Here is a 24,453-nt window from a genome sequence, read left to right as displayed (position 1 = left end):
GCCTGCGCAAGCCTTATTGTACGGATTTTTAATACGGGATCAAAGGTACAAAAATTGGACTCCTTTACCTCCTTTACTCTAGTCTCCATGGTTTCCTCACTGATTTCTCCCACCCATGCACTGTGCCCCCACCACGTGATTGGATTCCATGGTAACCGAGCGGGACGTTGATCACAACAGGCGACACTCGGCGACGAATGCGTATTGCGTAGTGACGAGTGAGCGCTGGTCTCTCGCGTTGTGGGTTTTGGGGTTTTTACGTGCCTCAACGCTGGACATAATCGTAAATTTGTCTGCAGTGTCATGTTTGATCATAGCAAAGTGATTTCCAGGATGGTGTAGCAAATACGGATTCCCAACAACAACATATTACACGTTGAAGCACTTGAGGAAATTTTTCAACCGAGCTGTGTCGCTATTTGCGACTTAAACTGCATCCGAGGTTAGTTGTAGGGATAAATCAGAATTTTGAAATTTCATATCAGTTCTTCATATTAGCAAGAATATCATTATATCATTTACCTAATTGTATTGACGTAAAACAAAAATATGTGAGAACAAATGAGAATGATCCTGAAAGTCTCGAGATATCTTAATTGTTGACTCAAGATGTGCAAATGCCGTAAACACTGGGCAAATTTGCGCGACTATTCGATGTTCCCGAACGGCCCGGGGATAATTATATTTTTCTACACTTATTTAACACTTCGTTCGAAGAACTCGTAAGTTACGTTTTATTATAACGTTTTAACGTGTTTCGAACGACTTCAGGGTACTTGGGGGCAGTTTTTGAATCATCTGCAATCGTTATATGACAAGTAACTGACCACATAATTTTTTGCAAGTTAGGCCGAAAGCTATAAACGAATAATCGTATTATTCAACTTGAGTTGTTAATCGCAAAACAATATAATTTCCGTTAGGTGTTCACGGTCTTCCGTGCTTCAAAAGGATCGCACTTCTGGCCCACAAGGGTTCGCGGTTCTTAATATATCTTCAGTCAACGCCCTAACAATATATCGTTGCATTTATTTGTCTTGTTATAACAACTCTTAAAAGTATTTTCAACGTAACTCCCTTATACATGACGTCTAAATGAATTGAGTCAGGAAAAAAGGTATCTTACTGGCGTAAATTATACATATTCTCAGACTTTGAGCTTACTTTTCTACAACTGCTCGAAATATATCGCATGGAAGCCTGCCTAGTTGCTGTACTTTTTTTTTGAAATCTGGCACTTGATTCGCATGTGTATGAAAATCTGTCAAATTACACGTAAATGCAAATTTTTCGATCTGGCTGCGATTTTAATATGTGTACGAAAATCCGTTAAATCTTAAATCTTATGGCAGTACCGTTTACGCGAAACATGTTGACCAATTATTTCATCGAATTTTTATAATGATTTTACATAAAATTTGAACACACCGCGGTTATTCAGTAGGTAGAGCGATCTATCGACGCGGACGCAGCTATCGCATCGGCTAGAATTTATTACGTGCAATGATATCGCAGTAACATTTATATATTTTTGAGTTGTTCAACACACCGCCAAAGAATTGTCATAATTGCTCTGAGGCCTAAATTTTAGAGCTTTTCATAATATCGTAGCACAAAAGATTATATATCAAAATGGCAGCCAAATCCAAAGATTTCCATCTGATCATTTACTTATAATTGGCGAAATTGCCGACAGGTCCTTTCACTTCCTTCTAGTATTTTCTTAAATTATAAAATCACACAATTACTCCCCAGCTATGACGAGTGTACGACAAGAATTAAGTGCCTTTGCAACACGGACCAATGCGCGACGTAACGAACGAAGGAACGCGTTAGTCATAAAACGGACTCATTCGTCCGGTTGTGATATCAGTAAAGCGGTTCAGGCAATGCTATACTCAAGTAAAATATGATTGCAGATTTTCGATAACTTTTGAGAGACGCAACTAAATACAACTTTTCACCGTCCAATTCAATTTAGATATCATAGAAAGGCACTTGCTGCATGTAATCTGCAAATAGTTGTCTTTTTTTTTTTTAACCATTTTACAGTTATTGCATAAAATTATTCTACAAAGATCGGTGTGTCAAGCAATCATCATGCCGCGTTCTAAAGTCGCGAGAACAATGCCAGAGCTTGTGATATTACCTCTAGTTCTAGACATAAAAAATTTTCTATATATCTGTTTTTTTTATTGGTCATAGATGTTAAGCTATGCTCATTCAAAGTACTGCACGAAATTCATAGCAAAAATTATTGATTATTGCGTACGCTGAAATACGCGAGCTGTAAACTAATTGTGAATCATGAAGCAACTGAATGAAGTAGCTGTGGCAGCTACTCCCACTTGCATGTAATTACGCGGCAAAAAGCGACATACATGCATTTTTATTACTTTCACTGTATATACAAGTGTAAGTATACTAAGAATGCTCTACATGCTCCGTATGTGAACAAAGAAAACCTTGTTTTCTGTACACAGCGCAGAGTTAGATTTCTAAGATTTCTCGCAACGTGTGATGTTGCCGGTAGAAAAATGCAGCCATCTCATCTGAATTACAGCTAATAAACATACCTAGTACATTAATTTCTTGTATTTTTGTTAATTAAATATTCTATTTATTTCATCAAGGGATAAAATATATGATACAGAGGCAGAAATAAAAGTAAAATATATCGGTGTTCTTGTGAATTCAGTTATTATGAATTTCTAAAGGTAAAATTTTCATGTCCAATACATTGGTACAATATCTGAGAATACTTGCAAGAGATGTGTATCCAACTTCACATGCAATGTACAACTGTTGTGGGACACAGTTGTTCTAAAAACAAAAACTCGATGATCCATATTTTTGAAATATCAAAACAGTTTTGCAAACATGAACGAACTTTTTTCGGTAATTTCTATAAAATATTACTCTCTGTAAATTTTTTCAAATTTTTTTTATTTACTCCTATCGGATTTTTTTTTTTTTTTTTTTTTTTTTTTTAATCCGTATATCATGGAAGATTGAAGTCGGACAAAAAGAACTTCAATACAAAAAAGTTTTATTTTTACATGAACTATTCAGTGCAATATATGTTATATTTTTGACGGCATCACAAACGCTATATTTTCGGTGAAAAAAAATAGAAATTGTTTCCCTTTCAAAGCGACATCTTTCAATTCGCTGTAAATTTTACAGGGTATTTAACAGTGTATTGGGAACGTATAAAATCACAGATCGAAGAGTGCAAAAAAAAAAAAATGGCTGAGTTATCGGAGACCGCCCCATATGTTACCACTTGGAACTTGTCACGCAATGAATATTTTACTACGTCAGATTCACCCATCATTTTTATACCATAAACGATTTTTCTATCAGTCCACAGTTATCGAATAAGTTTCTTGCACGTTTACTCATTTCGTTGTTTGCGGACTATCAGCGTTGTGTCACACGGAAAATGAACTTAAAAATATTTAGCCACATCATTTATTTACCGTTTCACCTTGCACAAGCGATCAAATTTCGGAATAAAGCCCCGGGATGAGAACTAATTTTCTCATGCTGTTTCAAAAAACTAATTAGAATTTTGCTGATCACAGATGTTACATGCGGGTATTATTATTCCTGTTTCGTAACTAGCGGAACCCTAAAATATTGTTGTTGGACTTAGGCATGATCTGCGATAAAATAACAGAGCAATTTGTTCTCTTAATTAGATAATATACTTTTGAGAGATGGATAGAAGTTATTACTAGAGTAGCGGTGGAATTACATGGTTGACGAATAGTTCAACTAACTAGCACATAAGATTTCTAATAGTTTCAAAAACCTATAATACGGCAATTCCCAGTGTGCCTTAAAAACCATGAAATACGCATTGTAAAAAATATCTGAGAACTGTAATGTTTTATTAAACATTTGGACATCTTTTTAACGGAAGTTGTCATGCATTTTTTACATAGCAAAATCGATGAATACAATGTATCATTTCTTGCTACGCAAAAGTTGGACAAATATGTACTTTTTGAAGCGTGAATTGGCTCGTCCCCCAGACGTTAACTCGATACTTCACGTCGCAGTTATAATTTGATCCACTCGTATATTTACGCTCAAGGGTACCGCGTATGTATGCGAGGAGAGGAAAGATGTATTCACATCGTCCAGAGCCAGGTGGCATGGGGTGTCTTTTGAAAAGTCTTGGATATTAACGAATAAGGGGTTCTTACCAGTTGCACAGCTGCCGGTACCCCAGCAACAGCTGCTTCTTGGCGATGCAAAGCGTTGGTGATATACGTTCGCTTTACAACGTAACTTTGGAAGCAATCAGATGTTTTACGATGAAAATACCTGTTAAGAAATGTAATACAACAGGGGTTGCAATAATAATTGACGTGATGTCCGAGGAATACAATAGTCCAAAAACAGTAGAAATGTGTACCTATATTATGTAAACGTAAATACATGTCATCTGGTTTTGCATTCCTCGTAACAGAAATTTGATGAGATACTTGCACTGAATAAAAATTAGTCAAATAGCTATAGATACAAACTTCTTTATTATGTTTTGTTGCTTTGCACCTCTCGAACAAAGTCGCAAATTTTTAAGTATTCGGCAATCAAACGTCAGTACCTACATTTAACAGACCGCCACTTAATCAAGTTTTATAAACATTGGCCATAAAAAGTCGAAGCATTTTTAGGTCGAAAAACGAACGTCACGTTCTTCCAACAAACGTGATGTATATATGACAATTGACAATAAATCCATAGGGTGTTTTCTCAACTTCAAATGGGACCTGTTTAATAATTAAAAAAAATTTCGAAGGAGCTGATGAAAAAGTAGTCGAGTTGACAAAGAATCCTCTATGTTTCTATCTACTCGCCATATGTAGGTCCTTATTAATATGATAACTGAGTCACTGCAGCGATTAACTATATCTCTTCACTATTCATTGCCAACGGCGCGCAATTAGTCGAACCTGTAGCGCATGTGTAGTGCTGTTCCATCCTGTTTCGTCAAATTGTGGTTGATAATGCTTTCCGTTAATATTTAGTGTCGCATGAATCATTTAAACAGTATACTGAAGTAACATAAAAGCATTTCCTAAGGCCTGGGTCGAAACCCACAAAAAACTTCGCGCAGAAATGCTCAGGAAACCTGAAGGAAAAAACACAGAAAATTTCAAGAAAACCTAAACTTCACAATATTTTATAGTACGTGAGATTTTCCTGCTGGAAATCTTCACATCGAACTTATGGTTTGTTTATTTTGAGAGCACGAACGTTTAGAAATATACGTTCGATTACGACAAGCCGATCGTGTGAAAAAAAAAAAACCGCAAAAATGGTCAAGGAAAATCAGGTAATTGCGTTATACATTCTAATGTCGATAGAGAGATTTAAAAAAGAAAGGAAACTAAATATACGATATATTTGGCAATGATTGCGTAAAGACTATCATACAAACGCTATATTAAAAATATTTGCCGTCCGATTTATTTAAGATTCCAGACAAGTTCAAATAAGCCACTTTGTAATACTAGCATGACGATGTCCGGACATAATTTAATTTCCAAGCGCCGTGCTACTTATTAATGTCCTCGCAATTTTTCCGACCTTCTTGTACCCACTCGGTACAGATAGAGAAAAGATTTGTTGAATTTACCGAAGATGTCAATCAAATATGGCGAAAGAAATGCTTTTTTTTCATTCAAAGTTATGTTTAGTACAGAGTAGAATTATTTGATTCGACAAAAAAATGGCCAACACAACAATTCGTGGTATGAAGTAAAACCTGATTTACTTGAACTAACAATAAAATCCTTTTGCTATTATCAGATTGTCATATTTTGTAAATTCAAAAATTATTAACGGGGATCAGCGAATCAATGTGTTGATCAATGTCAAGTGAGGTAAAATTGTGGAATTCATTTCTTGGGAAGTCTAGGTTTTTAGTTAGTACCTAATGAAATAATCTATTTTTTTAACATTCCAGTTCTTTACCTTACCAGACACTCATCAATTATTCGGAATCGATACTTTTTTTTTCATCTGATGCATCAATTTTCAGAATCGAAATGAAACGATTTTTTAACCCCACAACTCATAACTGAGGTCCGAACGCACCCCACGCGATTTTTAGTCTTCGAATGGGTTCTTCATTAACTAAATGTAAATAAAATCATATTTCTCGTACACCATTCTCTTTATGAAAAAAAAAAAGAAGAAAACCACGTCTGTTTATCAGCAGCATAGGATAGTTCGTACCCCACCCCAGTCATGCGTTTGAAGGTAGTAAAATAAAGTCATCAGTTGTAGGGTTAAATATATATTCCGCACAACTGTAGCTCGAAGTCCTGTAGGGATTGGCAAGAAAAATGTCGAGCTCCCTGTGCGTGCGAGGTTTCGTTCACAGAAAGCTCACGCTATAATCCGTACACACATACATACCTCCTTGCATCGTCGTAATATAGGTGGTGTTGCGTGTAGTATTGATTTTCAGCAGCTCTAGGAATAAAGACGTTGCATTATACTTGTAGTTTAACTGAAAAATTACGTATAGGCTCGTACTTGTGTACAGAAAAGATTCCAGGAGTTTGCTACGAGAATGAGTTCTTGCATACGAATTCAATAGTATTGACCTATTCGCCGTACTATAATTGAACAAAAGTATGAGGCGTGAGAACTCGTTCAACTCTCTACAATTTGTCTAAGCGTATGGGGAATTTATAGGTATAGTGATGTAAATGTTTTGGAAAAGGATCACTTTTAACGATACAATTGTTTGTTTTTTGTTTTCCTTTTAGTCAGAGTGAAGTATTGCGATAGAAGGACGTTTGGTTATAAGGGTCTTATAACATCCATCCCGGAACACCTCAGGTGTAAAAAACACTGATCTCTGTATTAATTCGATGCGATATGGTATAAACAGCCTTGTCACCCTTGTGACCCTTGTCACAAATAGAAGTCATGTTGCTTGTGATCAATTTCACAAATTTAACATGGCCGCTCACCCGAACTTGCGTGTGTAATAAGTGGTTCAATGTACCCGAGTGCAGTAATTTTCTGTGAGTTACTTGTGCTAACGAAAACAAAAATTGTTTATGACACACGCAAAATGTTGTAATAGCGCTGACTTGTACATATTGTAAAAAAAGAGGCGGGGCAGAATAAAGGACACTTGACAAACGAGTTTTGTAATATATACAGATGTGAGGTTATGTGTACTTTAATTACTTTACTCGTTGTGATGTCGAATAAAATTAAACAGAAGTAATATGTCCATTCTGCACATAATTTTTCTGTCATCTCCTTAGCAGAAAGAAATGCTCGACGACCTTACAGAATTCTCGGAGGATGCTTTCGATCGATTACTTCGAAAATTAATCCGATTTTCATCAATCAATTGCCAGCAGGATTTCGACTGAAGTTTACCAACATCCATTTGGAACACTCGTCTTTGGAGTTTTACCTAATTAATCATTTCACAGCAAAGAATTATATGGTATGTTTACAACTGTGTCATGAAAATCCGAGACACAACCAATTTATATTTGTAATATCGATCATAAATAAAACTGACTAATCTCGTGAAAATCACATTATTTCGTGGTTATTCTTGTTACAAACTGTAAAACGATTTATTAAAATACTCTTACTTATACGTATTATAAGACTTAAGGGGAATTGAAGGCCCAGGGGGATATTGCAGTATTCTGCTATGTCGACTCGATTGTACGTTGAAACTTCCCACTTAGAGAATATATAGCTCTTCGAGAGAGCCTACTGGAAGAAAAGCTGGGAGACAGAGAGAGGAACGATAGGACGATATCCTCTCTCTTGCTGCCTCAGACCTTTTAATGAAATGGTACAGTCGAAAATTAGTACTTTTTTGATATCGTTAACAGGAGATGGACGCACGTTAAGTGTATGAAATTATTGCATTTACCTAAGATTGAAAAAAAAAATCAGATTTAAATTATGAATAAGGGCTTCGATATCAATTTGTCATTTTAAACCGCTTTAGAAGAATGAATAATTTACTATACTCGTTGATGTCACTCCACGACTGCTTATTTTTTTTGGAAAACTGTTTCGTACAAATTTATCGAAACAATTTTTTCCTCTCAATAGTCAATTTGATACGTATTACCAATTGTTGATTAGAATTAACATCAGTGTGATTTTGAACAATTAAATACGATAACAACGTTATAAAATAAATAGTCGTTGTGGGATTTTACAGAATCGACTATCAAATAAAATGACTCGTCTGCAGAGTAAAACGAACGAGTATATTTTTGTCTGTTTTAAAACGATTTTAAATAAATAATCGATATTCAAGGACTTGTTCTCTTTTTTGAATTCTTCGGAGAGTCACTGATAGAAATCTTGGAAGAATGAAACAGCGGTATGCATCAGACGTTGCCGGAAGACAGTAAAACTTACCACGTTTGTTGAGTCAAGAAAATTAACTTCAACTCAATCCGTCTAGTGTCAGTAACTTGCTTGACTAGGTCACAATTTACAATATAGACTTGCCTCTACTTGTTCTCGCTCTGATCGTACGTGTTCGATCAACTAGGTATTTATGAATTTAGCCCGAGGTGGACTATGTCGGATTAGGCGATGACGATTGCACAGGCAGGTGGTCGTCGTCCGTTACAAAGCATTACCAAACATTTAGCTACGAAGCTGGTGCAAAATTCGAGTCCCTCTACCCGAATGACTTGCGATTATTTCAGAGAAACCTAATCGAAGACATGAATCCATTGGTCTGAACATAAATGGGCCGTGCCATCGAAACCAAAAGTTAGGAAAAGTCGAGGGAATCCATCGTTTAAAAATCTCCACCATCGTTATTTGCGAGAACGATGCAGCGAACACTAATGAAACTCCACTACCCTCTATGCGATAGAAGTGCAATTCTGAGAAACTTCGAATAACATAAGCTCAGATATCAACAATTTGAGAAAACGTTTTGTAATTGGACCGTTCAAGATGTTTGAACTCTAATGTTATTCATTCGTTTATAACGTTTTGGAGCTTATTGCACTCTCCATAGGAATCTTCAGGGAACATCTAAATTTGTTTTCGCAAATAATCACTCCAAAGTGGCTAGAAATAGCTTTGTGTAAGTACGATCCATCAGATATTCGTCAACAATTACATTTGCGGATAACAACTGTACTATAACCTAAAATTTCTCGAATGTTAAATAAAATGTAAGAATTTATTGACAGTCGAGGTAGAGTCACAAGAAGTCGCACAGTGACTGTGAAAATGCAGAGTTGATATCTTTTAGAGTGATTCATAAGAATATCAGACTCTTAAATTAAAATAATTACGGTACTTGCAAATCATTGTATTAAATTGTGTAATGGATTCGAATATCGATAGTTAGTATATTGCTCTATAAAGAGCATAATAAAGTCTTGCACGTTTCGTATAAACCATTATACGAAAAATGGGAGTCACGTGGTATCGTGAGTTACGCTGGCTTACGACTCCTGCGATATACTTCGCACACAAGAACCAATGAATCGAATAAATAATACCGATCTAAAGAAAATTTGTTTTGTGGTAAAAAAGAACGGTGTTTGATGTGAAGTTCCTATCCTAAATAAACACCCACGTTATTAATAGGTGGTAGATATTTACAAATTACTTTAATGTTTGATTAATAGTTCCACCTGTTTCTTCTACAAGTCAGGGACTCCACACGTGTCAGATCATAAACGCATCACATAAATTAGCACGAAATAATGTAATGGCGGATCTGCTCGTCGGGTGAGATCGGAACAGTTCGGAAACATTCGACAGTTTTGCGCAATGTTTTTTCGTATAGACGTTTAGAATTTCTCTCAAATCCTATTTGCAGAAAGTGTAAGTGCCTTTCAATTTAATACGCGTTTTTATTAAGAACGTTAAAGTTTCCTACATCTCTTATAACTTATGTTATTCGAAATACTTACTTTTACAGTAATTTTTGGAAAATTTGTCATTTATCCCTATCACTTTTTCACACTCACTATTTTCCAATAGTAATTAATACTGTTTGTAAACTTCGCTCCTCTTTTCTTCTGCTTTACACATATAAAACTGAACATCTTTCTGTCTGTACGAAGTTCACTTATAACTCCAGAACTAGCGAATTGTTGCTGATTCTTTTTTTTTTTCTGTCGATAGCGACAACGTCGGGCCAGGTTTTATGCTATATTTCGTATATGCCTATCTATGCGAACGCTGAGTAAACTCTTACCGATAGAGGAAAGTAATGTTCAAGACTTTCCAAGGTCTCGACGAGCTCTATAAAAAAGTTAGCGAGAGCATATGACTATGTCTGATAGTTTTGCCACAGGAAGCATGTGAAACTAATCGCGGACCGAGCAGCAATGGACTGCTAGTTTAGAAATACTGTGATCTCCTATTATTGTCGGAATGACTACTGTTGTACCTCGATTATCTCTAAATTTGTATATTTTACTATAATTATAAATGAGCAATAAAGCTAGCATGTCATACCAAGAGTCTTTCGAAATATAAAAAAAAATTATATTTCGAATCAATTGGCTTTTATCTGAACATCATTGTTAAAAGAATTTTTTTTTTGCCCTAAATGAATTTTGCGTACTTCTATTCAACATATATTTAACAAAATTCTAATAATATCTCGATATTTTTAAAAAAATTTTTTAAGGGGTCCGTCGTGTCCCACGTTACCCTAACTATGCGTAAAATTTATTCGAAAATCGAAACTGATAAGGGTTTTTTTTTTTTTTTTCGAGTGATCGAAGATATTTGGAATATACGATGTATTTTAACCCTAGAACTCACGTTCGGGTAGTTAACTACCCCAGCCGTATTTTAAACTGCGCTCTTGACCTAAAAATTGACATTCAATTTTACTTTCATACTCCAATAAACGTATTTGACTTGTTATTACGAAATTTAAGCGTCAAGAATCGCATACATTATCTAAAGAAATATACTTCACACACCGAAGCTATTTCCTTCATTAACTCGCTACTTTATATTTTTACGCGCGTGAACTTGGCGGTTTGTATAACAGGGTTCGTACGTGTAGAAAAAAGCTGGAAAACCGGGAAAACTCAGGGAATTTCGAAAAAAATACTGGAATTTTTAATCTGTCAAAAAAATAAACTCGTTCTTATGCAAAGTACTATCGATCTTAAGAAAAAAATAATCGCACGTAAAATTTTGTTTCGTCGCACCCCTTCATACATTCTATGTATATTATTTAATAATAATAATTATGATACTTAATGCCAAATTTTCTTTCGGTTTTTTCGTACGGAAAATCGCAGGCTGTTGTTTATAAATTATTAATCAGATAATAAAATAGTTATAATACTATATAATATTGAAGATATTAGTATTAAAGTCTAAGAGAAATTCATTAATCTGCGAGAAGTACCCAACGGTTCTTTGTTGCCTTTGCGCCACAGCAGTTGAATGAGTTATACGATTTCTGCCTCAATTTGTTATTACTAATTATATACTATCTTTAAAATAAAATAGCTAAAAAACGTACGAAAATCCCTTACAAACACTTTTCTTGTTACGTTTTTATTAACTTTTTTCGTATTATCGTATTCCGTATTTTTCCCGTTTTCATATCCCAAAATAAATATGTTTTTTTACCGTGAGATAGATATATTTATCTTTCTCTGACAGTTTTGTGTATCCTTTTCAAAATCGCATTAGAAATTTGGATATCGGTTCATTACAAAAAGGATCTGAGATTTTATTCCAAAAACTGACGTTCTACCAGTTTTTTTGCACTTTTTGGTAGTTAATTAAATTTTGCACCGACTAAATTTCAACAAAATTATATTTCCTGTTTGCCATTCGTTTCTTTATTAAAAAAGGAAAATATTTATGTACTTACAAGTCCCATTATTGCTTACGAACGAGAAACTCGTGGGGTTGTTAACAACCCCACTCACGGCGTTAGAAGGTAAAAAAAAGATACACGTGCTCTAGGGTTAAAGATAGAAAAGGTTGAACCTTGGATACGGTACAAAATTAAATAACGCATGTATTTCAAGTCGCTACTCCATGCTGTAATTTGAATGTCTCGTAGAAAGAGGCTGTTTTTGAATTTTCAGAGTAAAGCACACCAAGAATTGACGAGAACCGTAACCAGTCTGTTCAAATTTGAGTGATAAAAGTAGAAATCATAACAGCCTCAGGTGTTAAAATTTCTGTTACTGCACTTGGCGTCAGATAATGATTATCAGTCGCTTCACTTCGTGGTTAGAAATTTTGTGCCTGATGCGCGTATCGAATACTTTGTCCAAATGGGGCCATAGAATTCTTATTACACATACGATCTACATCTTGCCCGTATTATCTACTTGTAAATAGTCGTATTTCATGCTAATCAGTTGAGAGCTTATCTTTTATAATTAGAAAGTGTTCCATACGACAAACTCTTGTGCAGAGTAAACGTGGCAGCTTTCATTGTTTTTTTGTATTCCGAAGAATCCTCCAGTTGTACAACGAAATAACTTTACCTCCGTGTAACAATTATCCTGTTAAACGGGAAACAACTTGTTACAAATCAAATACGCTAGTATTTCATTATTTTCAAAACGTTTCGTCAAAACGATAATGCTGAATTGTAATTTCTAACGTGCTCTTTGCATCCGCTCATTCCAAAAGGAACCGAATCATTATTCTGAGAAGATATTACAAACATGGCATAATAGCTTATTTTTACAGCATTTTTCATATTTTTTGTTAATAAAGCTATGTCCTTTATTCCCTGTTTGCACATGCGTTTTATTTTAGTTTTTCGATTTAGGTGATTAATGTTATACTTGGTGATCATTTTAACGTCAACGAAGTTCCCATTTACATATTTTATTCCAATTTGTGTATATGAATGAATCGACATTAATCTATGACGTAACGAGTAATGGAATTTGTGAGTTCTGATAAAAAACTTCACAAAAATTTCCAATCACATTTTGCTGCCATTATTCCGCATGGACTTTTGCTAGGACAGATTTTACATACAAAAAAAAAAAAAAAAAAAACAGGCTTAATCAATTTTTGTCGCTCAAGACCATTATTATTATACTTCAATTTTCTTCGGATAAAAAACTAGTCAACCAAACTCCAATTTGGGGATCTTTTACAAATATTTTGGAAACACATTATATTTCGTGCTGTTTCGCTTCTTAATGCCCCATTTAACATAACGATAATTTGTCCTAATTATTTTTGTTTCAGCTGGCGTGGGGAACTGCAGTTATGGAGTTACAGAGCTGGCTACTTTACCATCTCGTAGCAGTCACCGACTGTAATCAAGGTAAGCAGCCATGAATTTTCATTCGTTGGTCTTCCAGAGTCCGAAATAGTGACGGAAAATATTACGAAATATGGGAATGCAAATTCGTCAGTCACACGAATTTTTAGGAAAGCCATGCGAAACAGTCAGCTATTACTTTCTTCTCGATCCGTAATCTACTGTATTGTGTCTAAAGCTTGATTGTTGACACGATTTACGATATAAATACAGTCTTGACATACGATTGTCAGCAGGAGTCAGCCCGTGTAATCGTAACAAGTCTCTACTTGTCAAGTAACATTACCTGTGAAGATACATGTAATATAGATTTATAAACACATAAATCTAGTGCGTATGATATCGGCGGTTTTGCTGAAACCTGCGGCATGCTTTCGAATGTTTTTTGGAATGCATATTAAATTATTCCTCTTGTGTTTTTATTCTTATTTTCAAACTTGTTCGTTTGATTTTAGCGCTCTCATTAACCCTTCGTGGTCACCAAGGGTCCAAACGACCCCGCATGCAACTTTAACCTAAAACTACTATAAACCATGGAGCTTTTTGGATTTTTTTTTATCTCAAAGTATCGTATCTCAAGAGTATCACCCTAAAATTTTATGAAAAAAAAGATGTAAATTGCAGAAGTTGTGATTTTTTTTTTTTTTTTTTAAGCATATTTTACGCGTCGGACCCTTGATAATTTTTTCGCTATTTTGAAATTCGATTAAAATATAATACCGTTAATTTCACATTCTAGAATGTTTAAACTAGTATCCTGAATTTGTACGAGTCATTCGGAACGATACGGTAACGCAGCAGAAGTTCAAACACGATTAGGGTCATTATGTTCCCATGTGACCAGCGTGTTACAGCCAGAACGTGTGACCACGGAGGGTTAATTTAATCTACTAAAGTTTTAGCGAAAATTTTTTTTCTCATTTCTTCCCAGTAATTAAAAATTGATTTTTAGCTATTTTTAAGCAAATTTCACCGAAATCCATTCGATCAGAAATCTCAATATTGACCGGTCGAGTTAGAATATACATATAGTAACGAACTTAGCATTAATTAATATCGGTTTATGGTAATATTACGGACAAAGAGTCTGAACATTCGCCAAATTTTAATATATCCGTCTTTATTCTTGAATATAAGTAACGAACATCAAATTACACATCATTTTAGCTACACATTTTTTTGTGTTTATATTTGAATTAATTTTTACTGCGCTTCATTTTAATCCTTCGACCTAGCATTAATTTGAATTCTGTTTTGGTTTATTAATCATTATCACGTTTTATTTTTAAAAGCATAAGATAGTCAGTCGTCTTGAGTTCGTTTGGTTCATTTTCCTGGGTTTGAACGACGTGCGACTTCCCTTATTTGCACTTTTTCTTTGGACTCCGTTATCAAGAGGAAACTGCGGTCTACCAATGTTTGATGGTAAGTATGTAAACACTCTTATTTTTAATTACGCCTATTGGTGCACAGTTATACGTCAGCATTCTGTAGGATACATATCCTGTACGTTTCATCATGCCATGCCGTCGTTGCAAGTAGATTGAGATATTCCTGTACTGACTGACTCAAACTGTTATTGACTACTGGTCTAACTGTTTACGGTTAACTAATTCAGTGTATCCATTTTGACAAGAAATTATCAGTTCACAAAATAGTGCAATAATAAATGAGAAGCACGATATCTATGAAAGCGCCAACGCAGGGCTCAACACAACAAACGGAGTCACTTCGGGTAACTACCTCGTTTTGTTTGCATAAAAGTATTCTTACGGCATACGCAATTATATCCGTATATATATACTGTGTGTGTGTGTATATATATTTATATATAGTACACATAAATTTCCATTCATTTACTCCAAAACCAAAAACGAAAAAAAAAAAAATACCAAGGAGATACAGTATTATAGGATGACCTGTACATCCTGTAAAGATAATCTCCATTATCTGTATACATATAGGTGTGGCTGATTAAAATATTTGTAGCCTGAAGTACTCTACGAAGAAACACGTGTGTAACTCAAGCTCATGATTCGAAAGTTGAAGCTAAAGTATCCTAACTTTCGATAACACGTTCATATTAAATTCAAAATATTCAGTAAGGACTACTTCAGCACATTTACGTACTGGCTGTCATATCAACCTTTCCATGCATAAATTGACAATATTAATGGCTTGATAACAAACGCTCAAAGTTCACTAAGGATTTCAACGTTAATACAGTAAACGATATTTTGACAAAAGTTACGAAACTAATTTATAAGCCGAAAGATCAAAGTCTGAGGTATTTGTCCCAATTACACACCACGGTGAGTCTCTAAAATGTGTTCGAATTTCCATACAGTGATGCAGTCCGCAGCTACGGGTGGCGGAGTATTTCCGGCTGGTAGTAGCGGCAGCAGGGCTCGGGATCTGGGGCTTCGGGCCCAGAAAAAGATCCTGGGACGAGTCGTATCCACTGGAGCAGGGAGATCGTTGCTGATCGACGACGCGACCACGTCCTTGCTCGACAATCTTTATAGACTTGCCGAAAGAGCAGCGAAAAGCAATCCGGCCTTGGATAGAAAACAGCCCGAAAAACTTCTCAAAAATATCGTGAAGTTGTCGATCAAGGTGAGACCCCATCACTGTCTTGTCCTGGGTAAAGTGAATAATCGGAGATCTTATTGTTTTCTGCAATTATGGATTTTGTAATAGTAAACGTGTACTGCACGTATATGTATGTAAATGAAAGTAAATGAGATTTGCAATATATAGTTTCAGTTATCGAAATTCAGTCGAATTGACCTTACGTTAAATGATCCATATAATATTTTCACGAAGTAATTCAGTATATCTGTTGTATTAAATATCACTCATGACGAATGAATCGTAGTTCGAAGAACTACGAAATATTCGCCACGCCGCCGATTGACAGTTGGCCATGAAATTCAACTGAACGCCATATGCGAGTAGCTGTTGATCCGGCTGTTGGTTCCCCTCGTCCTCTGGATCTGACAGAGTTAATCGGCAGGTGGCTCATGGTCCTTACTGCATTCTTACACTCCGAATGATTTATATTATTAGTGTTTATAACAGGTTGATTAACATTTCCTAAACAGGTTGATCAACATTTTTTAATTCTCTTTTTCTTTGTATGGTTTATTTGCAGATCGGCCTTTTGCAACGTAATCAGCAACTGGAAGCATCAGACGAGCCAAAAATCGTAGAGATCAGAGCAGCGCTCAGGGCTGTCGCAATGGCTGTCGTTTCTTTTCACGAGCTGGAGTTCAGCTTCGATAATTCATATTTGACGCGATCTTTGGAACGATGTAGAACAGCTGTACAATCATTGATAAAAGTGCACCTAACGGGAAAATCCCAGGATCGGTGCGATCAAGTCTTTGACTTTTTGACCCATCCGGAGTTTCTTGAAGCTATTTTCAGACAAAATTCAGAACTCAGACCAACTCTTGGACTCCTAGTCAGTGACATTAACAAAGCTCTCGATGCTGGTCACCTATGATTTGGGATATTCACGATATTACGGCTGAATAAGCATTACTCAAATGTCCAAACGATATTGTAAGAATAAGGTTGAATCAAGGGTTTCAAAGGGTATGCAGAAGAAAGAAAAGTCCTCAAGGTATAAAATACAAAGCATAAGCCCCGTGATCCTTTCCGAGGATGTTAATGTATCCGGAATTAGTCAGATTTATTTATTCACCGGGTTTCGAGCGTTAGGCGTTTATCGTTTAATCTACACTGCAGGGTATAGTCGTGACCGTAAGTGATTTATAACGTAAACGTGCTCAATAATTCGGTATGCAATAATTATGGAATACTCCCTTTATTCTAAGTAGATTTATTGTACTTTATTGTCTCCTATTTATTCCAGTTGGTAATTAATCAAAGTTACTTGCACTCGGTGTTAACAATACCAATTATAATGAAACCAAATAGGAAGGTGAAAAACGAAAATGAAAATGAAGCCCTGAAACCTTGTCCCCGATATCAACACTACATTCAGGGTTTTGAAAAATGTCTTAAAAGACGCTGACTCAATTTTACATACCACAAAACAAATGAAATACACATATCATTGCATATCATGTATACAATGCATTTAACGCGAAACTTAGTGTAAATTTTTGTACATACGTAGGCACACCTATTTCGCATAGTCATGAAACACTCGCATTAGTCTCACCACATCACATGCACCGGGATTTCCAATATTAGTTATTAATATCGGGTCTAACCCAGCACTCGGATATGTATTTACACGTTCAAAGTATCTTAAATACATGTATATTCAATGAAGGTTTGAAAAAAAGACAAAGAAAAAAACACAATTTTTACACAATATACACCCACTTTACACCTTACATTAAGTAACAATTATTATCGAAAAAAATGTTGTATTAAAAGAACGTTAATAAATTATTTGTAAACACATTATTAAGTACGGATTGGCAGTGTCAGTGTTTTCTCTACCCTGATATTTGTTTTCATCGTAAACAACATTTCCTGTTTAAATCTTCTATACTACATATTTTATTTTGCGTATTTCCACCATCGTTCTATCATTAAAAAAATAATATTTGAATGAGAGATCTATGGTGGTTTCTAAGACATAATGAATCAAGTATCGTGTACTTTATTCTCTTGCTACGTTATTGCCTTCATTTTACGTGGATAAAATCCAATTACCGCTTCACTTTACTGTTTTTACTGTTTTTAGTGACTTTTTTTTAGGTTAAAATTTTAATTGTGGGAAGCATATTTTTTCTAAGGTAACCAATATTTTTCCAGAATCAACAAAATAACTTCAGAGCTTCAACTTCTTATCAACTGTATCGTTGTTTGCACTTTCAAACTCAAGCTTCTTCTATAGTAAAAAAAAAAAAAATAAAATCACGAATTCTATATTTTGATATGCGCGGGATCCCAAACTATTTGTACTGTAATTCGAACATGATTAGAGACGAAAAACATAAATTAAATAGCCAGTTAACGCTGCGTCTTCTTCAAAAAACTGACAGATCGAGATGATACTGGTTCATGACCCCAAAAGAAGAAAAAAAATAACTATCGAGATCTTTTCTCGATAAAACATACAGCGGATCTGTTTAAACCTTTTGGTACACTTTACTCAGTATTCGAATATGTTTATTACTTTTTGATTTGAAAAATATGAAGTACGATTAGTCGAGATTTGAAGTTCCGCCTGGACCACTGTAAGGTCTTTTCCACCATACTCATTGGCTGCGGGGTACGACGTATGCCAAGCTTGCGCTTCCGGTGAGATTTGATAAACTTCATAATTCCGTGCCATTTCCACGAGGGTTCGTGAAATTGAAAAACAGAATTCCGTATTTCGTGCGTACGTAATTGCAAAGCATTTTAAGGAAGCTCGAGGTTTTTTAAATTTAACGACGGTACTTCGTACGTGATTAAAAACATCACTTGCGTAAAAGTGAACGAATAGATCGTAATATCGGTAAGTTCTAGCCAAGATACACGGCAAATTGTACTCACATAAATGATTTGATGGATACTCATAGATCGCATCGATACACAGTCTAATGCATACTTCAATATTGATTGTGAATATATTTTTATAATACGCAATCCGTAAACACTACATGGAAAATTGAAATGTTCTTCATATTTGGCTCTCTATAAATAACTGAAGTTACTTCCATTGATTAAGATATTTAATTTGATTCGGTATGATAAATTTTTTTTTCCAACACTTTCAATTGAATTATTTTATTTCGGGTCTGAGATTGGTTTTGAAATACCATAGCAAAGAATTTATCTTACTGTTTAAGAGAAGAAAAAATTTCAGTATTACGGTAAAAATGCCAAATTCCAGCGTCAATAGCGATCAGTGACGAATATTACAAATTGTAGTCGTCTGGTTAGGGCGGAAATAAAAAAAAAAAAACAATTTTCGAGTTCGAGAATCAACTGATAATTTTCAGTTTTACTGAACAATGCAACAGTGTAAAAAATTCTAAGCTTATCTGAAATTGCGATAACCAACGAAGACTTTAAATAAGGCGAGATTGGTTGAATTTCATATTCAGAAGCCAGTCGAATATGGAAGCCAGTTCGTTCGGTCAAGTTGTATTTTGTAAAAGCACCTGCCTCAGAGCTAACCAGGCACAAGCGAGGCTTTGTGTTATACCAAAATTACGATTAGAAGGTGAGAGCTCATCCATTGCTATTTTAAATTACATATGAATGAATTCAAACAAATCATTGAATTTTAATATTCTCAATTCGAAACAATTCCGAATTATTACCATTCAGTCGATTTAAATTAATTAACTCTTTCATGTATACATTTTTCCGCACCTGCGATTCAATTGAAATTTTGAATACATGGGCTTTTGGGATCGCTGATTACGAGTCTGAACTCGAAATTCGAAATATCCAATATTAGCTAATACTGAGCTTTTTTAGAATTTTCGACCGCCATATTGGATCCGTCATCTTGAATATTAAAAATCTGACCGTGGATTCGTGATCAGGACCCCAAAAACCCCTCGATACCAATTTCCATAATAATTGGACTTGTCGAACAAAAGAAATAGCGAGGATAAGTGTACTCACCAATGTGCATGAAAGGGTTAAATAAAAAATAACTAACCTCGACGTTAAATAGGAAATTTATACAATTTGTAAACAATGAATGTTTTTCGAACTAAAAACAGAACGAATAAGCTTTCAAGAGACGACGGTCTTTTCTCAATTAAGAATAATCAAGAATTTATTTATCATATGATTTTTGTATTTTTATAATATAAAAATTTTAAATTAGTAATATTTACTTCCATGAAGAAATAAATTAATAAAAGAATTCGAATTTATTCCGTTTAAATTAAATGAAGAAGTAAGAAAGTTTTTTATCCCTTCATTTTTCATTTTTTTTTGTTTATAATTGTTTTACTATCAATATTAACGCAAAAAGTTACTAATAAACGTTACGGGTTGTTGTATCAACTACAAATAAGCTGTCGACAAAAATTTTTGCGGCCTGACGGTTACGGATGAATGAAAAAAAAAAAATTACACCCTTAATTTCAAGATGGCGGCCGTTATATCACCCTTAAAGTCCCGGAAACTGACTTTTACACTCATGGCCGACCCTCCCTACGAAATGAAATCAAAAATCGCGATCTTCCCAAAATGCACAGACGACCTCTTTCGACGCACCATTCGATCGTACTAACCAGACCGAGGGGTAAATCACTTCCGAAATTATGTACACTACATCTCCATTTCCCAAAAATTCTCGTACATTACCTTATAATATTGACTTGTAATATTATAAACTCAACTCTAGAATTTTCAAATTCTTTCTTTATTTATAAAAGTTCCTAGAAACTTTCAAAAATGTCTGAAAATTCGCCAAAATCTTCCCGTAATATCTCCGATCATCTTCAAACATCGCTTCATATTACCTGCCCATTGTATGCCAAATCTTCCTTGTGATCTTTCCATTGTGCCCGCTTCAAAGTCGGACATTCTGATTCCGTCCAGCTCCATAGTTTTTCTTTTACACAGTCATTAAAGGCTACATAATTAAGTGAAGAAAGGATACACTGTAAAGGTAATAAAACTCACTTATTGTTCGCACTTGACTGATTGTATGTACATGTAAGTACTCAAAGAAAACATAATTGAAATTCATGTTCCTATATCTTCCAACAGCGACGCCCGACTTCACTGAAGGCCAAAAAATTTCATTTCTTGACAGGATCCCATAAGTGAAAAAGTATTTTATCAGTTCTTGACGAGTGACAACAAGACCTGCTGTTGACCAACAATATACTACTAAGAAAAAATTTGTAAGAATAGTGAAGGTCCCAGTGAAGTGAAAATGAGACTACGGAATGCAGTTTTTGTAATTATCGATGCATTTGCTAAATTTATTCTTTATTGATCACTATTTAAGACATATCGATACCGCGTTGCACGTGTTCTCTGGAAGCATTGCGATTTGTTGTTACTCTCTTTGGTGCACATACTGTAGTAAATGAAGAAAAATGTTTAGCTAACAAAGAATTTTTTTACTTTACATAACAAAAAACATCGCATAGTAATTGCTGTTGCGCGTGAAAATTTAGGGTCCATAAAAGCTGCGTCCTATTAGTTCGTGTCTGGTGAAGTATCCGCGACGAAAAGATACGCTGTAAAAGTGGATCTCCGTTTGAAACTCGACGTCTCTGTCTGTCTGTCCGTATGTTTGCTTATAATTCTAGAACTACCGAACCGATTTTGATTCTTTTTTTTTCTGTGGATAGCTACAGGTCCTGGCCAGATTTTAAGCTATATTTTGATATAACCAGACATAACGATATTTGCGACCCAATACGAAACGGAATCACACAATTATGCGAACGCTGTCGAAACTCTGACGGATAGAGAAAAGTTATACTCATGAGTTTTTAGGATCTTGATGAAAGATCTCGCTGAAATCTACAAAAAGTCCTCGAGAGCATATGGCTACGTCTATAATAGTTTTGCCACAAGTAGCATTTGGAATTATTCGCGAGCGGAGCCACAACAAGCTCCTAATTCAGTACAAAACAATGCTCAATTAGAAAAAATGTCGAAGTACACTGTGTTGCAATGATAGCTATCTTTTAAGAATTTTTAATTACAATAGCACTTACAACATACCCGCGAAAAACTTCGACCAATACTTTCCAAATTTAAATGTTCTCTTCCTACAGAGTTCAATTTTTTGAATGGCGTCCCTGCGGAAGAACACGATATGCCAATCTTGACGTGATAGAATAATATCTCATACGAGTTCGATTCCTCAGTGTTGACTTAAACTAAGTGAGATCGTCTGATCGAATGCACTTTTTATACTACTTATGAGTCGTAGATCATACACAACCCAAACCATTTTTCTAGGCAAAAACTATGTAAATTAATGTATATAGATGTGAAATTGTAACAATAACTCTTATACTACAGGTCATACAGATCACAATTTGAAGAATATGTACTTTCTGAAACGATTCTGTTGAGAGGAAACGATAAAACTTTGCAGGCTGAGTGACCGAGTGCACTTGAGAAAACAATTAAACTTTACTCGTCGATGAGATGATCGTATGGTGGTGATATTATTGTATGCAAGATAGGGGAGCCAATTTACTCGAATCGGGACGTGAGATGTCAAACTTTCTTGTGCCGAGTGGTGAATTGCAATTATGTTATTATAAACAATCGGTTAACGATAAAAGTTTGCCAAGCCTTCCCAAATCACTGTATACATTATTTGAAGTCTGTTGACCTACAAAATTTACGTCACTTAAAAAACGTCGGTAAGCCACATTTTGACATCTGAAGCTTGAAGTGGCCAGCTTGCATGAATTGAAAGACAAAATATCTCGCGCATGCGCAGTCAGACGCTCAATTTGCTAAGTTACAAATTGGTTAACGAGGCACATAAGGACGTATGACCAGTTGGGAAAGCTATTTCGGCGCTTGATTAACATAACACGTTATGTCAGAAAGGGTAGAATGATTTTAATCTCAAGATCACGTTCAAACGGAGTGGCGAAATGAGCAATTTAGATTCTTTAAAAGGAATAGTTGGATAGGTTTTGAAACGTTGATGTATTTGAGAACAAGAATACAAGGAAGGAGATTCTTTTAGAAATCCCGACACTGTTTAAATCATTCAACAAAGTTGTTGATGAAAATTTTTGTTCAGAATGTTCATTTAAAATTTATAAACTGCATGTCTCTGTTTCTCATACAAATACTCACTGAAATATATACACGTACCAGAACTCCTGTGATATATCTCTTTCTTACAGTTCAATTCTGTCGATATCCAATGAGCTACGACGTATAAAATTTTTAGGTATGAAGAATTCAACTAACGATCGGTATAACTTCGGGACCACAGGAGTCGGGATTGCCAAAAGTCGAAATTTCAAAATTGACGGTCAGAACGGATTCTGCGATATGTTTAGGGGGAGGGGGGGGGGGGGGGGGGGGGCACAGCTTGGACGATCTAGAATCATACCTATTTTTAGGAGTGTTTCTTTTAAGCAAATAATTTTTGAACATCTTGATCGAAAATTAACGAAATAGTTGCGAACCCAAAAAAATCTGCGCTGTTCGAAGTTTGAGCACATGGGGAATAGTGTCTAGTTTCGAAATTTTTAAGGAAATGCTTCGATTTCCTTCAGATTTAGGTTTACGGCAATTTTTTCTTGTCACTTTGCATGAATGGTACTCGTGAACATACACGGTATTTTTTTCATTTCTGCAAAATCTGATATTGCTGCTAAATACCAAATGAAGAAATAGTTGCAAAAGCCATTCATTATATTTTCATTCGTGATTTTCTGACTGATTGACGAATGTTTTCGACAGGATCCGGAAAAGTGACGTATAACAAAAAAAAAATTTCAAAATTTTAAGAGGAAACTTTCAATCGGACTTAAATACGCGGATTGGCATCTTGGAAAAACAGTTCACTTAACATGAAAAAGTAAATACAATATGTAGTAATAATAATTTAATATATTTTAGTCATCATTTCAGAATATTCAGTCTCGTTCTAGAAGTAGGTAGCTCATTAAAAGAAAAGAATATTTCGCGTTTTCGACATTACGTAAGCACTACGATACAGTTTTAGAATCAAAATAGCGTTGTTATCCTCTGGTCTACAGTCTCTACTTGATCACACTTGCTAAATAATTTTGAACATGCAACAAGATGTTTTTAACACATTGCACCCACTATTGATTTCTGATCTTCGATGCATTATAAAATGGGGTTTTAACGGTATTTCAGGTCAAAATCAATACAAATAGAAGTTTAGTGACAAGAAAAGTTCAGTTGCAAATATTTTTTTAGTTTCACTTTTTCCCTTATAAATTCTTGCTATAGATAATGAAACACAAAAAGAAATAGCAGTATGGAAGAATCCCCGTCCTTCGTCAACTCGTTTTTGTCACCCAATAAAATTACAATATTTGCACAAAGACACAGAGTCTACTCGTAACGAAGAGCATTATGTAACAAGTCAAATTGACACTTTGGTCCCTTAGCGAAAACTTACAAAACTATTACAGATGGAAGGGAAATTGTAGTTAAATATGAAA

The 24,453-nt window shown here is 35.0% G+C and overlaps 1 protein-coding gene across 3 annotated transcripts; it reads left to right on the top strand.

Annotated features, from left to right (window-relative positions):
• Window positions 1-163: 163 nt before the first annotated feature.
• LOC107227797 (tumor necrosis factor alpha-induced protein 8-like protein) lies at window positions 164-17,762 on the top strand. 3 transcript variants are annotated; one of them, XM_046734031.1, is made up of 6 exons: window positions 164-442; window positions 6,795-7,055; window positions 7,305-7,492; window positions 13,249-13,327; window positions 15,672-15,940; window positions 16,479-17,762. In XM_046734031.1, exons 2-6 carry the CDS (start codon window positions 7,031-7,033, stop codon window positions 16,830-16,832), a joined length of 915 nt encoding a protein of 304 aa, XP_046589987.1. In that variant the 5' UTR covers window positions 164-442; window positions 6,795-7,030; the 3' UTR covers window positions 16,833-17,762. The 3 variants fall into 3 exon arrangements, with proteins under 3 accessions (XP_046589987.1, XP_046589989.1, XP_046589988.1); XM_046734033.1 differs by lacking the exons at window positions 164-442; window positions 6,795-7,055 and adding an exon at window positions 7,125-7,199; XM_046734032.1 differs by lacking the exons at window positions 164-442; window positions 6,795-7,055; window positions 7,305-7,492 and adding an exon at window positions 7,838-7,855.
• Window positions 17,763-24,453: the final 6,691 nt, after the last annotated feature.

The sequence above is a fragment of the Neodiprion lecontei genome, chromosome 3, assembly GCF_021901455.1.
Source record: "Neodiprion lecontei isolate iyNeoLeco1 chromosome 3, iyNeoLeco1.1, whole genome shotgun sequence".
Taxonomy (NCBI): domain Eukaryota; kingdom Metazoa; phylum Arthropoda; class Insecta; order Hymenoptera; family Diprionidae; genus Neodiprion; species Neodiprion lecontei.
This window is presented reverse-complemented; position numbering and strand designations above follow the sequence as displayed.